The following is a 16,937-nucleotide window of genomic DNA, read 5'->3' as shown; positions in this document are numbered from 1 at the left end:
TTTTGTCTTCTCTTTGCCTACGAGGTTTGATAGCATGATTGCGCATCTGATCCGTTGATTAAACTTTGGCTCTGAAGTGCTGATTTTAATTGTGGGTCTTATGAAGAGCTGATGATACCATCAGAAACAATTATTTTGCGTCTCTAGAGGGGACGTAAGCTAGATGGCTTTCCAAATGATTCACTGGATCAGTGTGGCGTAGTGATTAGGATGTTGGACTAGGAAATCATGCGTTCAAATTCCCACTTAGCCGCGATGCTCACAAGAGACTTTGGACCGCTCATAGAATCATAGAGTTGGAAGGGATCACCAGGGTCATCTAGTCCAACCTCCTGCACAATACAGGAAATCCACAACCACCTCCCCCCCAGTGACCCCCAGTGACCCCTACTCCATGCCCAGAAGATGGCTAAGATGCCCTCCTGCTCATGATCTGCCTAAGGTCATAGAATCAGCATTGCTGACAGATGGCCATCTGACCTCTTCTTAAAAACCTCCAGGGAGCACTCACCACCTCCCAAGGAAGCCTGCTGTGTTAGAAAATTCTTCCTAATGTCTAGGTGGAAACTCCTTTGATTTAATTTCAACCCGTTGGTTCTGGTCCGACCTTCTGGGGCAACAAAAAACAACTCGGCACCATTCTCCATATGACAGCCCTTCAAGTACTTGAAGAAGTGACTCAGTTTACATAGTGACTCAATTTACATGAGACACTGAATACATGCGAAGTGCAAAGTCATACCAGTATGTTCTTCTGTCGCACCAGTTTCACATTTAAATGGGCCCTTCATCTGGAAAGTCTGTGGGATCCTAACCCTTTTAGCAGGCAGCCTTAGTGGACTCACTAAGTTACCACTAAGGAGTTACCACTGGGGTAACTCCTTGCTGGCAAACTGAGAATACATTAGAAAAACGTAAGGAGAGCTCTGTTGTATCTTATTTCTTACAGCCCGCAAGCAGGGAAATGCCAATCACCACTTTGGGGCCAGGAAGCAATTTTCCTCCAGGCCAGATTGGCCAGGGATCCTAGAGTTGGGGTTTTTTGTTTGTTTGTTTGTTTGTTTGTTTGTTTGTTTGTTTTGCCATCTTCTGGGCATGGAGCAGGGGTCACTGGGGTGTGTGGTGGTGGGAAGTAGTTGTGACTTTCCTGCATTGTGCAGGGGGTTGAACTAGATGACCATAGTGGTCCCTTACAACTCCGTGATTCTAAGGCTTCCTTCCCCCTGCTGTTGCCCCCAGCAAACAAAGTTCAGAGGTGCACTGATATTGAACCAGGAGGTTTCAAATAACCATTGTGGCTAATAGCCGGCGGCTTTCTTGTCTTTTCCTGAGTCTCCCTAGTCCTCTTGTAGAGCCCTAAAGAGATCAGGGAGATAGTTCTCTGCTGCGGGAGACTCACTAGTTCCCAGCCACTCCACTGAACCCAACTGTAGACAAGGCTGGCTTTTTCGGTTCCTAAGCAGCTAAGAAATTCATGGCAAAATTTTAGAAGGAAAGTGTTAGACACTGCAAATTGAATGCTTTCCTGAATGGCTTTATACAGGTTTACAAGATATGTCATGTTATATATTAAAGAACCGAGAGTGCTGTGCCAAGATTGATTAGAGTTCATGGATTCAGCGTGCAAAACGCTCCTGCTATGGGCTGCAGTCCAAGTTGGAAGTTGCATTCCTAATGGGAAATGCTCAGGCATGCAACCTGCATGCATTTAAATTCCCAAGGTGGAACCCGCGCCACAAAGCTCACAAAGGGAAGCTCGTGTTGGTTTCAAACTCCTTTGATAAGGGATCTCAGCTACGTCAGAAGGGCATCTTAGAATTACATTTCTTAAAGATTATCTTAGTTTAAACTGTTTTCAATGTGTGGAACGAAATGCAAGCTATGGCTGCAAAAGCCTATCAGGGTACACATCTATGAACATTTCTGCCCTTCTCATCTCGTTCAAGGGTGTCTCCAAAACAGAAGCCGACGGCAGAGCAGGAAAAACGGCAGCGGACATTCAAGAGGAAAGTGAGGATCTCTCTCAGCTCTCTGAAGGACAGTTCGCTGACCAGAGCTCAGCCACTTCTGGAGAAGAAACAGAAATTACTGAAGAACTGGAACCGGAAGGTATGGAGAGAGTGGACAGGGAGAAGCTTTTCTCCCTCTCTTATAATATTAGAATGTGGGGTCATCTGCTGAAGCCGGAGGGTGAGAGATTCAAAACCAATAAAAGGAAGCATTTCTTCACACAACATATAGTTGAATTGTGGGACTCCCTGCCCTAGGATGTGGTGATGACTGCCAACTTGTAAGGCTTTAAGAGGGGGAGTGGACATGTTCATGGAGGAGAGGGCTATTCATGGCTACTAGTAAAAATGAATATTACGCATGATACATTCCTATTCTCTCCAGGATCGGATGGGCATACCTATTATAATAGGTGCTGTGGAACACAGGCAGGCTAATGCTGCTGCAGTTGTCTTGTTTGTGGGCTTCCTAGAGGCACCTGGTTGGCCACTGTGTGAACAGACTGCTGGACTTGATGGGCCTTGGCCTGATCCAGCCGGGCTGTTCTTATCTTCCTGCCTGCCTGCCTTCCTTCCTTCTCTGCAGTATCAGATGAGCATGCCTATTCTATTAGGTGCTGTGGAACACAGGCAGGATAATGCTGTTGCAGTCAAAGTCTTGTTTGGGGACTTCCTAGAGGCACCTGGTTGGCCACTGTGTGAACAGACTGCTGGACTTGGTGGACCTTGGCCTGATCCAGCATAGCCTTTCTTATGTTCTTATGTAAGATAGTTGTTTGCTTACCAAACAGCGCGTCTCTCTCTCTCTCTCTCTCTCTCTCTCTCTTTCCTCTTTTTTAAGCACATGTTGTGGACAACAGAGATGGTCTCAGTGAAGGCCTTCAGTTTGGTCTCCCCAAGCGGGGGCGATGAACACTGGTCTTTGGTCTAACATGCAACTTCATAATAATTGACGAAAGAAGGCGGTGGGGGGAATCTCCATCTCCAACCCAGTTTCATAAAATATTAAAGGAAACCGGCTTCTGTTTTAAAATGTCTTTCTATTCCCTCTTCAGAAGACTAGAGATTCCTCCTTCAGAAGAATATTTTAAAAGCGTCTGCTGCTTTTGTCTGCAGATAACAGCCACCCGTAATGTCACACAGAGAGAAAGAGAGAAAGTCTCAGACAATATGAAGCTAGCATGACTTATCACTTCACAGGATGAAAGGGGGTTCGAGGCAGCTCAATACAAAGAATGCAAACTCCCAGGTCACGCCGCCTCACTTTATTATACGTTCAGTATGCAGGAAGCGAGCTGAGAGAACTTCTACCGAGGGCAGAAGAATCCCCCATTGAACTAAATGGGGCTGGTACGAGCTGACAAGTTTTCGATTTGCAGCACGTCCGAGCGCCATCGAAATGAATGAGGGGTTGCGATGCGCTGAGAGCATATCCATTGCGAGCACAACACCCATGCCAGCTTCACTGGAAAGAATAAGGGCGCTGCCGTGAAAATGGGGATTTCTGGATTTCAGTAACAGAGCCAAAAAGCACAAATTGCTGTCAGCTGTGTCTCATTAAGCCTTGTTGCCTGTTGGGGAATGTATTCAGATTCGATGAGCTTATAGGGCGGCATTCACATTGTTCGGTTGTAGCACTGTCACAGCGCTGGTGTAAAGACAATTCAGCAAGAGACCTTTGAAAGAAAATGTAGGCCAGCTAACAATCCGGACAGGGAGTGGTGGAAAGGACAACTGACTTATGGGGCGACCCTGTAGGGGTTTTCTCAAGGCAAGAGGCGTTCAGAGGGGATTTGCCATTGCCTAACTCTGTGGAGCAATTCTGGACTTCCCCTCTAAGGACTAACTGGGGCTGACCCTGCTTAGCTTCCAAGATCTGACAAGCATGGCGTAGTGGGTAAGAACGGTGGTTTGGAGCGTTGGACTCTGATCTGGAAAACTGGGTTTGATTCCCCCACTCCTCCACATGAAGCCAGCTGGGTGACCTTGGGCTAGTCACAGTTCTCTCAGGGCTCTCTCAGCCTCACCTACCTCACAGGGCGTCTGTTGTGGGGAGGGGAAGGGAAGGTGATTGTAAGCCGGTTTGATTCTTCCTTAAGCAGTAGAGAAAGTCAGCATATAAAGACCAACTCTTCTTCAAGACCGGGCTAGCCGGGGCCACCCAGGTCAGGCCCAGACAGGGGACCAAGCATGGTTTTTCCGAGCCTGATACATAGCTTGTGATGTGCGTCCTGTCTCATCTCCCCCCACCCTATTTCCCCCCATATATATATATTCTCATGAGTCATTAAATTAGAGAGGGAGAGAGAGGGAGTAATGTACTTGCAGCCGAGGCCCCTGCGGCCCTGACCAAGTAAAGAGTACCCACTTTCCCTCCCATGTGCACATTTGCTGCTTGATGCCCTGCACCATCAGTTGACGACTTCTGCATGCAGAATCAGCCAGATTGAATTTCTGTATTGCAATAGAACCCATGCTTTTCAGTGGAGTTCAGCCCACAGAGTTCGCTGCTAATCAAGCGATAGAACCTCTGCTTACCAGCCTCATGAACCCACGTTCCTGTGAGATCCCTTGATTTAAAGCATAATAAAATGACTAGATTGACTAGAGCTAGTTTGGTTTAATGGTTAAGAGCGGTGGACTCTAATCTGGAGAACCGGGTTTGATTCCCCGCTCCTCCACATGAGCGGCAGACTCTGATCTGGTGACCCGGGTTTGTTCCTGTACTACCTTCCCTCCTAAATTAATTCCTTACCATGAAGGAATTTGTTTAACACTGTTCTTCCACAAGTGCCGAAGCGAGTGAAGCAAGAGGAATCGAGTGGTTCTGCAGGCCGTTTAATGATCATTGATTGGCCGGCATCACAGTCTGCAAGGGAAATAAATGTTATATTGCTCCTTTAAACTGTCTTCATTAACTTTTGCACTACATGGTGAAATTCGACACTACTGGGCAGTCAACACTTCTGCGGCTTTCCAAACCATTATGTGTTCTCCCACCACCACCATTTCAAATGGGCTTAATGCTCACTGTACAGTGTATTTTTTTTAATGTGTTGTCTATTTCCTTTATTTATAATACCGCCTTTTTTTGCAGCAACTCAATGCAGATGACAAGATTTAGCAGTAGAATAAATACAAAACATAATGAACATTGTCTTAAATCTGGGTTAAAAAATTAGAAGACAATGCAGTGAAAAGTATAAAAAGTGCAAAAAAAGTATAGGAAGTGCAAAAAAAAAAAAACTGGTGATTTTATTGTTTTTTTCCCCTATTCTGATTATTCAGATCAAGATGACAGAGAGGGAACGGATGCAGTTGAATCTGTAACAGACAGTGATGAGTGTGTAGTTCCAAGCCCAGAGTCCCTGAGTCTCAAGCAGGTGAGTATTTTGTGTGTGCATGTGGCGGGGGGGAATTAAGCTCTTCCAACTGAGGAATTCTCAAATGTGACCCATTCCTTCCCTGTTCAACAACTCCCCCATTAAACAAGAAGAGAACCAATCTGAAACAGTTATTAGAATGTCAGACTATATTTAGGCTAATGCAATGAAATGCCACAGAACATGTTAAAACTACTAATCATGATGATATATGTTAAGAATACACGCGCTGAGAATTTTAACACAACTAACTAGTGCAAATATATAGCATGAGAAACGTTACAGAATAAGACAAATGAGTTTAGAAATATAAGAAATACACAATAGACAGTGGGTAGGGGGAAAAGTAAGGTCAAACTAATTATGATGACATAACTATGTAATGTAATAATAGCAAGGGAGAAGCATAATTTTTTTATTATTCTCTTTTTCCTTTTTTATATAATATAGTGTTGTTGAAAGTAGAAGGTAGAACAGAACAGCTATATTATGAGTAAGATTTGATAGAAGATAAAGTAAGATTAAGATGCAATAGTACGTAGTGTTTGTAGGGTGTCTGTATGGTGTTTATGTTGTTTAATGTTTGAAAAATAAAAATTTATCTTAAAAAAGCAGACTAGGAGCCAGGCGAGATCAAGATTCAAATCCCCACTTGGTCACAAAGCTGACCAATTAATATTGGGCCAGTCTCCTTTCTGTCAGCCTACCTCATAGGATTGTTTTGGGAAGGACACCATACATGCAACCTTGAGCTCCTGGAAGGAAGGGCAAGACGAAACCTTGAGGGTGAGAGAAAGGAGGGTATGTCTGACTTCAAATAGTAATTTTGACGAAAAAGGCGGGCTATAAAGAAAGTACGTAAATATGTGTGTTGTGTTCTGAAAACAGAAAGCCAGCAAGTATGTGAGCATTGTTGTTTAGGGAGGGGGAATCAGGTGTGGGTTTATCTGGCCCTGTTGTTTCTCAGTTCAAAACCCGGCCTTGGCTTTTGGACATTCCAGAGTGTGCAGACGAGGATGATCCATACCAGCCCCGTTTGCGTCTGGCCGCTGGAAAGGAAAGCAACTGGAATGCAGCTGGCTTACATGAGGCAGTGTTCCGTTCTCAGTTGGCTGCTTGTCTATTTGTCATTCCTCATGAGGATTTTGAATGCTGCCACCAGCCTAAGCCAGAGAGAGAGAGAGAGAGAGAGATTATTTTAATAGGTGGAACTGTATTATGATTAACTGCATTTTTAGTGCCATCAGATTCTTTTAAAGCTGTAACAATGTGAGCCAAATAGGAAAATTACTCATTGCCAATGAGCCCTGCAAAAACGCAGCTGGGCCCACAAATCTCAAGTATTGTTGCACTCCATTATAACCAGAATGATTTAAGACGCCTTGAAATATCTACGGCCTTGAAAAGGTGGGTGTAGGGGAGTCTTTTATTTCTGACTTTCTCCTCTGCTCAGAGGAAGAAGAAGAGTTGGTTTTTATATGTTGACTATCTCTACCGCTTAAGGAAAAATCAAACCAGCTTACAATCACCTTCCCTTCCCCTCCCTACAACAGACACCCTGTGAGGTAGGTGGGGCTGAGAGACCTCGAAGAGAACTGTGACTAGTCCAAGGTCACCCAGCTGGCTTCATGTGGAGGAGTGGGGAAACAAATCCAGTTCACCAGATTAGCATCTGCCCCGAATGTGGAGGAGCGGGGAATCAAACCCAGTTCTCCAAATCAGACTCCACCACTCCAAACCACCGCTCACTCATGCAGGCTCACTAGGAAGTGCAGCAACTGAGCACACAGGTGGAGGAGAAAACCAGCACCCGAAGGGCAGGATCCAGAGCTCCATACTGGTTGTTTGCTGGGTTTCTGTGTGAGCAATGGCTGCCCCATTCACTTGAATGGCATGGCCAAGAGACAGCAATGTGCAAATTCACATTGCTGTGAAAAGGGAAAGACCTGGCATGCCCTGGAGTTCCTCGGAGTCCCTGTGCATTCGGTCAATGAATGGACTTGGGGCTATTGCATGACAGTAAGTCCCCTTGGGTGCAAGGGGATTACTTCAAACTGATGGACCAAAGTTAACTGGTTCCAAGTCTCATTAGTTTCAGTGCCTGGATTACAAATGTGCTTCGACTGTCTGTTTGAAATCATTAAGACTTAACTTCGCTCAAGAGAGAGAAGGCAGCATGGTATGGCCTGACCTCGGAAGCAAAATTGGGCTGATGTTCGAATGCGAGGCCACCAAAGAAGACTTTGCAGGGGGAGGCAATGGCAAGCCACCTCTGCTTCTCAATCGCCTCGAAAGCCCCTTGCTGGGGTCACCAGAAGTCAGTTGTGACTTGGCATCACTTAAGGGTGTATCCTTAACTCAGTTTCGGTTTAGGAGCAGCTCCCGTTCGGGTAGATCCAGACCATTAGGTTGCGTCCAAAGGTTGGATCCATCATACTCACGGACTCCTTTGGTGCACAACAGGGTGCTGTTAAAAGAAGAGCATATTTTAAAAGGGGGTTTTCTTCCACCTCAGTAGTCCCAATCCAGCAGTTCATGCAGCGTGGTATAGTGGTTAAGAGCAGTGGTTTCGAGAAATGGACTCTAATTTGGAGAACTGGGTTTGATCCCCCACACCTCCACATGAGCGGTGGACTCTGATCTGGAGAACCAGGTTGGTTTCCCCACTCCTCCACATGAAGCCTGCCGGGTGGCCTTGGGCTAGTCACAGTTCTCTTAGAGCTCTCTCAGCCCCATCTACCTCACAGGGTGTCTGTTGTAGGGAGGGGAAGGGAAGGTGATTGTAAGCCAGTTTGATTCTTCCTTAAGGGGAAGAGAAAGTCAGCATATAAAAACCAACTCTTCTTCAATGTTCAGGATGTAAGTGTTTCGATGACTCGTATATTTGAAGGATATGTTAGCAGCAGCTTTTTACTTAGCCAAACCACTGGCCCATCTGTACCAACCGAAAGCGGGGTTTCACAGCATCAGACCGCAAACTCTGCGATCTGAGGCTTGCTTTTCTCTTTCTCTTTGACCCAAGACTCCTGTAGCTTACGTGCGTTCTTCTAGTTGTGCTAGGGCCCCTCCCCTTTTGCAGCTGCCACTGGCGCAACCAATCGCCGATCTGCTTGCAGTGTCGGGAAGTTGCTTCTCAGATGCACCCTGTTTGTTTCAGTGGAATTGATGCTGGCGCTGCTGAAATCAGAATCTCTCCATGTGAGACCACAGCTGCACCAGCTTTTAGGAGGGAAAAAAATGAAGCAGAGCCTTTGTTCGGGATCCAGCTCCTTCCTTTTATCGGCAAGATAAATATCCCCACAGCTACCCAAACACCATCAACCCAGCTTCCGATTTCATTGAACAGTTGCCTTGCTAATTATCCCGCAGACCTGGCCACTGCACAACGAATTGTTTTAGTCATTTAAGGTTTTTGTTGCTTCTTTTTTTGGAATTTGGGACATCCGGGGTTGCTTCTTAGTTACACTGATTTTTTTTTTTTTAAGGAATCTTAAGTAGATTTCTTTTCTTTTTTTACCCAAGGTTTTTTAGCTGTGTGACTTGCTGTTCTTTTCTTTTTTTCTTTCCCCTCCTCTTTTTCTTCTTCTTCATGTCTGTTATGTATAATTAATCATAGATTGCTTCATTTTGTTTCATTGCATTTACAACATTTATGAGCTTCGCTTTGTCGGTAGGAAAGGCTTGTCCCCTTCTTTTTCCTTTCCAAAGTGGCGTAATTAGTGTTAGCATCTTTTTTAACAGGCTACATAAAGTTTAGCGGCTGGATTAAATCATGTCATTAACATAATGTGCGATACAATTTGCCCCTATCTCTTTTCGTTCCCACTACATCAAAGTGCCAGAGAGCGCCGACGTAATTGGCCTTTGCTAGCTTGTCAGGTTGAGTCAAGATGACGGCTGGTGTTTTTTTGCTTAAAAAGCTTCCAGGCATGATAATTAATGGAAGTGAGGAGAGAGAGAGAGAAGGAGGGAGCAAAAAATCAGGAAAATGTAAAACTTTGGACAGTTCTTTATGAATATTTCATAACGTTTGAATAATCAGAAGTTTAACATTATCAATTTGATGTATAATACATTGATTAAAAGCCTTGTTACAGGGCCTCGAAATAGACATCAGAACTAGAAATTTGCATTTGCTTTGGCAAAGTCTTAAAAAAAAAATTAACAATTGTTCTCATCACTCCACCTCTGCACTTGATCACTTTGAGTAATAACACAGCTTTCAATTATCACAATATTTTTTTTTTAGAAAAAAAAACCCTCTTGTCGGCTCTCAAGTTATCTTCAAATGTGCCCACAAGGCAAATCTTAGCAAAACCAATTTATTTCATGGTGGGTCTCATTTTCCTCTAGGTGTGTTTACATCTTTTCGCCTTCGTTACAGATAGTCTTTGTGCATTTTTCTTGCACTAATAGCAGTTTAGTGAAAGCTGTCATAATCGCTTTCTGTAAATTAAGATCTTAGGATCTTAATTACCTGGGATGTAAGACATCCCTTGAAGAGTGCAAACCGGCATTTCCAGGTGGCCTCATTTCTACTGTAGAGCATCATATGTTGTAACAAACTAGAAAGATACCTAGTTAAAAAGTACGATCCAATCGGAGGTCCTGAAAAACTAATAATTTAAAAGAAGAACCGTTGAATCCAATAGGATGAAACATTAGCTTAGTTTTTTTTAAAAAAAATTCTAGTGCAGGGGTGTCGACATAAATGACACTTGGCCGGGCCGAGCCATGCCTCGCAGCCCAGATCGGGAGCGAGGGGGCGTGGCTACCTCAGCTGGCAAGCCCACTGTGGGCTTGCCAGCCCACATCAGGACTAGGGGGCTGTCTCAGTTGGTGAGCCCACAGCGGGCTCCCCAGACCAGATCGGGACTGGGGGGGTGGCTGCCTTGGCTAGCTCACGAGCCGGATAAGAGCTCTCAAGGGGCTGAATCCGGCCCGCAGGCCGTATGTTTGACACCCCTGTCCTAGTTTATCTTGCGAATCTTCAGGGAAATTCGTTTAGTAGCGAAATGGACACATATTATGGATTGGATCCTGCAGTTCTGCTTTTCTAACTGTGGCTCCCTCCAGCGACTCAAGTAGAATAGCCTCTCGCCTTAGCAATTGTGGTAGGCATTCTGCCATCAGGAATAGATCTGCAGGATCCAGCTCAATATCTCCTTCGCGGAAGCTGCAGAGGAACTGTCTCTCCAAACAGAGCCCAAAAGAGCTCCTGGAAAGATAATAACAGCTTTTGCTTTTTTTGCTTATTTCTGTCATTGCATGAGCAATGTGTGTGGAGAGGGGATGATAGCATACAAAAATGCATCAAGGAGAACAAACAAAAATGGCCATCAAATACCTTTGGGGGGAAAATTTAAATGTCCTTGCATGATGCCTAAAAATGGGGGGGGGGGTTTGGCCACCACCATGTGAGTTGAGGGGAACTCCATAAATGGAGCAAAGCTACAGAAAAGGCCCTGTCTCTGGTCATCACAGAAAGCCGACCCTCACAAGATGACCTCCAAGAGCAGGCAAGTTTATATCGGACTACAAAGTCCTTCAGATCGCCCTTCAGTGTCTGATGTCCCTTTAGAGGCACATGAAAGCAAAAACCAGTTTGTTATATCACCAAGAGCCAGCATGGTGTAGTGGATAAGAGCGATGGACTCTAATCTGGAGAACCGGGTTTGATTCCCCACTCCTCCACATGAGCGGCGGACTCTAATCTGGTGAACCTCACTCCTACACATGAAGCCAGCTGGGTGCCCTTGGGCTAGTTACAGTTCTTTCCAAACTCTCTCAGCTGCATCTACCTCACAAGGTGCCTGTTGTGGGGAGAGGAAAGGAAGGCAATTGTAAGCTGGTTTGAGTCTCTTTAAAACCAACCTCCTCCTCCTCCTCCTCCTCCTCCTTCTTCTTCTGTCAAGAACAATTTCATCACCCCTGTATTCTGATGACCATTCATTCCCCAAGTGTCCCTGTAATTAAGATATGTTCCTGCTTAACAGTTGAGATCTTCTGAGTAGGCCCTTCATCTTGGGCCCTCATGTTTCTCAAGTGAGGTGCATGTCTACAAGAATAAGGTCCTGTTCCATTTATGGAACTGTCTCCCAGTGGATGTTCATCCTGCACCTAATCTTGCTAGTTTTAAATTAACACTGACTATGGGCCAGTTGGGGATGTGGAATGGCATGGCATGGCATGGCCCAATCTCGTCAGATCTCAGAAGCTAAGCAGGATCAGCACTTGAATGGGGGACTACCATGGAAGGCTCTGCAGAAGAAGGTAATGGCAAGCCATCTCTGCTTCTCACTTGATTTAAGAGCCCCTCACCAGAGCCTCTGTAAGTCAGATGTGACTTGACGGCACCTACCAGTTTGCAGCTGATACTCTGAGTGACCACATGGAATTCAGCCCTGCTCAGCTGTGCCCAGTTAGAATCCTGAACACTCCATTCTCCCAGCCATCCCCTACATGCGTAGAAAGCCAAAAAAGAATTGAAGCACTCTGCTGCCTTCTCCCACATCCTGGGCGAGGAAGGTGCCTTTTCTGCTATCACATCCCCTCATGCACATAAACATAACGCTTGGTCAGAGGAATGGCAGGACCACCAGCCAGGCTCTGCCATTTCCTCTGGAGAAGCAACATCTCCTGCTGCTTAGGAAGATTAGCTGCACCAGAGAGAACATGGAAAACAAGCTGGGCCTTTGTCCACATAAACGTGCTGGTTGTTAAATGTACATTTGGTGGGAGAGGGCTGCTCCGAAGGGATATAACAATGTGCGCACAGCAAGACTTTTGACTATGCTTCTGACCACAGACATTAGTTTTGTGCTTCCACACAAGAAGTATCCTTCAGCACACTGCAGTGGGAACTACATTTGCACGCACCAACAACGGGTTCTTTGGATCCCAGCTATTTTCTCTTACAAATCCTTTTCTGGGTCAGGCTGTCCGGCCCCTTGGAATCGGTCTGTTCGTCTGCCTTGCCCACCGCTGTCCCACAAGCCCCTTCTTTAGCTTTAACGTAAAGCAAGTGTCTCCTTTTCCTTCTGTCAAACATCAAGAAGGCCCCCGCTACTTCTACGTCTTACATTTGGACTTCATTTGTAAACCGCCCGTCTTAGATACGAGCTGGTTTCCTGACAGCCCGGGTTAGACATTTTTGGAGGGAAACGACTCCGAATATCACTTAAAAAAATACTTCTAATATAGCTGTACAATGGAAGGAGAAAGGAGTTGTTTCTGAGGTAAAATTAGACAATAGAGGCCATTTCATTTTTTATGCATGTGAATGTAGAGCGCTTGAGGTTATTAGTTGAAACTGAGTAACCTTTCAAGGCTTTCATCTTTCTTTTTCAAATTTGAATATGAAAAGCATATTCAAGTCAAAGACCATCACTTTAATGACATTTGGCAGTCATTTGATTTATTAGGTTTTTAGAAAAAAAAATTCCTTTAAATATTTCATCATGCTATGCTAATCCTAGTAATATCGCCAGCTGAAGCCGTGTACCTGTATTAGCGGAGACAGAATGGTGTGGAATTTTCTCTGTCGTCCTAGTAAAATTTCCATGAATCTACTGAATAATAAAACAACCTTATTGAAATATTCAGATTTGGGTTTTTAGTTAAAGTGTCTTAGGATACATAATAAAAGAAAATGACTTTTGAAAGGAAGGGGGGTAAAATTACTTCATCAAATATTGAAGGGGGGTTGACAGGAATGAATATTGTTCTTTATAGAGGGTGTGTGTGTGTGTGTGTGTGTACAATGAGATACTCAAGCTTTTCAATTGATTAATTATAGAATATACTTTGAAAACATATCAGCAATTGTCATGTTGCATGGATATTGGGTTGATTTACAGTTTAAACAACCCAGCCGATCTCCCTTTTCGGAACGGCAAAGCCAGTCTTTCCTTTTTGTTGTTGTTTTAATTTTGTAATTATTACGGCAAGGTTGCTGATTTGAATTTACAACCAGATGCTTTCAAATTCCAGGCGGTTGAAATAGTCTTTAATGTAGAGGGGGAAACCATAAAGAGAAAAGTTAAGAAGAACTTGACAGTTGAGATCTACAAGGTGCTTGGTTGGCTCTTTGAAGAATGTTCTTCTGTGTAGTCTAATTTTGAAATCACAGTGGTTGCGCGTTCTTTGAAACCACTGACTTATTCAGGGGAATGTTTGTGCTCTACCCTGTTAGTATTTGACATGAAAACCCTTCCAAGCAAGGTATAGCGCATTTCAATTTTAAAACACACATATGTATAAGAATGGCTCCGTTCACCTGTCCATTTTTTTTAACTTGGAAAAAGTCACCACGGAGTGACTTTTCCCTGTAGTCTTACAGGCAGTCTTTTAATATATAGTTAACTGGGTATTTACTGCCATGTGGAAAACTTGGTGTTATCGAAACTACTTCACATTTTACCTGGCACTGAGAGTTACCTGGTATTTGAGCTTTCAGATGTAGTAGTAGAAGAAGAGCTGGTTTTTATATGCCAGCTTTCTCTACCTTTTAAGGAGAATCAAACCAGTTTACAATCCCCTTCCCTTCCCCTCCCCACAACAGACACCTTGTGAGGGAGGTGGGGCTGAGAGAGCTCTAAGAGAACTGTGACTGGCCCAAGGTCACCCAGCTGGCCTCATGCGGAGGAGTGGGGAATCAAACCCGGTTCTCCAGATTAGAGTCCATCATTCCTAACAGGTACACCACGCTGTACGGTGGCCTTCCCCAAGGAACCGTTATTAGTTTCAAATAAATGCTGTCTTTGGAGACGCACACCTTCCCTTCACACTCAAGTCTACATAGATGCTGTCACAAGACCACAAGGTGACTGTTGGAGAGGAACGCCAAATTGGAATGCATTCCTGGCATAAAACCAATGGTTAATATCGTACCTTTGTCCCTTTGAACTCAGCTATATTTGTATTTGAATTTATGACAGGAGATGAGATCTGTTTAAAAACAAACAAGTTGTACAACCCTCAAAGGACTCAAAACTGAACCAAAATAGATTTCTTAAATTTGGGTAAGTGCTACTGTTTAGTGGAGTCAGTAGTGACGATGTTAGGTAGCAAAATGTTTCTGTGCGATGTGCGTGTTTAAGTATGTAAAATTTTCTTGGTTTTTTTTTTAATGGACAATGTAATTGTCCAACAGTTGACAGAACTATCTTGTGAAAGAGCGATATTGAACACATGTAGCTGCCATATACTGAATCAGACCCTTGGTCCATCAAGGTCAGTATTGTCTACTCCAGGGACTCAGGCAGAGGTCTTTCACATCACCTAGTACCTGAACTCTTTCAACTGGAGATGCCAGGGATCAAACCTGTGACCTTCTGCATGCCAAGCAAATGCTCTAACACTGAGCCACGGCCCCTCTTCAATTCACACCTGCCTGGCTGCAGTAGAACCATAGGTGTTTCCAGTTGAAAGGATTTCAGCAGGACTGGGAAAGCTCTCCCCCCCCCCCCCCAGCGTTAAATGTAAACCAGTCACATATTGCAAAGGCCACGTTAACTAAAAAACCCAGGAGATTGTCACTCAAGCCTAGCCCTAGGGTTGCCAGCTCCAAGTTGGGAAATACCTGGAGATTCTGGTGGCAGAGCTTAAGGAGGGTGGGATTTTGGGAGGGGAGGGACTATCAATGTATGAATTACAAAATAATATATTTTTGTGTTGTTAAATTGAGTTTGCAGCCAAATTGAATATGCCAAAAAATAGGCTTGTATAAGTTAAATTTAAGTGATTGTAAATAAATACATTATAAGATATACCGTATACACCCATGTATAAGCCGACCCGCGTATAAGCCGAGGTGCCTAATTTCTCCCCAAAAATGGGGAAAAATTAGGCACCCGCGTATAAGCCGAGGGTCGGCTTATAACCCCTCCCCCCCCCCGCAGGCTTACCTGACAGGGCTCTCCAGCGGCGAGGGTCCGGCGGCGGCGCGGCCCGGGGGGGCCTGGGCAGCCTTCCTGCGGCTGCAGGAGGCTGCCCCAGGCCGCTCCCGGCGGGAGGAAGCGGCGGCGAGGCCCAGGGGGACCCGGAGCAGCCTTCCTGCGGCTGCAGGAGGCTGCCCAAGGCCCCTCCCGCCCGAAAAAATGGCGGCGGGGGCGGGAAGGGCCGGGGCAGCCTTCCTGCAGCCGCAGGATGGCTGCCCAAGGCCCCTCCCGCCCGAAAAAAATGGCGGCGGGGGTGGGGGGGGCCTTGGGCAGCCATCCTGCGGCTGCAGGAGGCTGCCCAAGGCCCCTCCCGCCCAGGAAAAGTGGCGGCGGGGGGCGGGGGGGCTTTGGGCAGCCTCCTGCAGCCGCAGGATGGCTGCCCAAGGCCCCTCCCGCCTGGGAAAAATGGCGGGGGGGGGGCGGGAAGGGCCGGGGCAGCCTTCCTGCAGCCGCAGGATGGCTGCCCATGGCCCCTCCCGCCCGGGAAAAATGGCGGCGGGGGCCGGGGGGACCGGGGCAGCCATCCTGCAGCTGCAGGAAGGCTGCCCCAGGCCGCACCCGGCGGCAGGAAGCGGCACGGGCCCGGCGGCGGCGGTAAGTTTCCCCCCTCCCTCCTCCCTCCTCCCTCCCTCCCCCGTATTGGCCCGCGTATAAGCCGAGTCCGGCTTTTTCAGCCCATTTTTGGGGCTGAAAAACTCGGCTTATACGCGAGTATATACGGTAAGCCTTGCTCATGCAAAAGTTGTTTTATAGTCTATATAGCAAGTGCCACACGACTGTAATTTGTTGAATACTTCCTATTACAGCAGGCTAATCTTTATCATATTTTGGTCACGTTATGAGACTACGAGAGTCACTGGAAAAGACAGTCATGCTAGGAAAAGTTGAGGGCAGCAGGAAAAGAGGAAGACCCAACAAGAGATGGAATGACTCAATAAAGGAAACCATAGCCTTCAATTTGCAAGATCTGAACAAGGCTGTCAAAGATAGGACATTCTGGAGGACTTTCATTCATAGGGTCACCATGAGTTGGAAGCAACTTGATGGCACTTAACACACACAATTTTTATCTTTAGTGTTGACCACCTGGAGGCTGGCAACCCTACCCGTCAGCCATGTTTTATCAACCAAAACTCAGTGATTTGCATACTTGTCGTGACACTCTGACATTACAAGGAGTACATTCTGTGTCTCGTTGTGATTTTGTTTTTGTTTTTTTGTTTTTCATTTCAATAGACTGCTGAAAAAATCCGGATTGAAATCATATCCCTCAGTCTCGCAGAATCCCCGATCACGGCGGATAGGACAATACAGCGGCTCTTTGTGGAGGTCAAGTTCTCCAGTTTCCCGGCTGATGAAACGCCCGTGTCGCTTCCAAAACCCAGAAGCGGGCAGTGGATCCACTACAATTACAGCCATGGTACGTGGTCATCAATCGCCTCTTTTGTGATGTTTCTCAGCTGCTGTTTAGGGTGTCATCTTCTCAAAGCTGGAAATAGCTGATAAGCGTTTTGCGAGCTTGTGTTCCAAAAAAACAGTGAGAGTAAAGAGCAAAGTTAACGTGCTGGTCCTTTGAAAAGCAAGTCACTGGATGACGGGTGGGC

At 45.7% G+C, this 16,937-nt stretch overlaps 1 protein-coding gene across 1 annotated transcript in view; it reads left to right on the top strand.

The window, feature by feature from the left end:
* The window catches only part of RPGRIP1L (RPGRIP1 like), an 80,238-nt gene that overhangs the window by 42,502 nt on the left and 20,799 nt on the right, over positions 1-16,937 (top strand). The window contains exons 20-22 of the mRNA XM_056862877.1: positions 1,947-2,109; positions 5,298-5,392; positions 16,570-16,753. Of these exons, the coding sequence (XP_056718855.1) occupies positions 1,947-2,109; positions 5,298-5,392; positions 16,570-16,753 (442 nt within the window). The remainder of the gene's footprint in view (positions 1-1,946; positions 2,110-5,297; positions 5,393-16,569; positions 16,754-16,937) is intronic.

This window comes from Euleptes europaea, chromosome 17 (genome assembly GCF_029931775.1).
Source record: "Euleptes europaea isolate rEulEur1 chromosome 17, rEulEur1.hap1, whole genome shotgun sequence".
NCBI classification, from domain to species: domain Eukaryota; kingdom Metazoa; phylum Chordata; class Lepidosauria; order Squamata; family Sphaerodactylidae; genus Euleptes; species Euleptes europaea.
The sequence above is the reverse complement of the archived record's forward strand: the minus strand, read 5'-3'. Positions and strand labels throughout refer to the sequence as shown.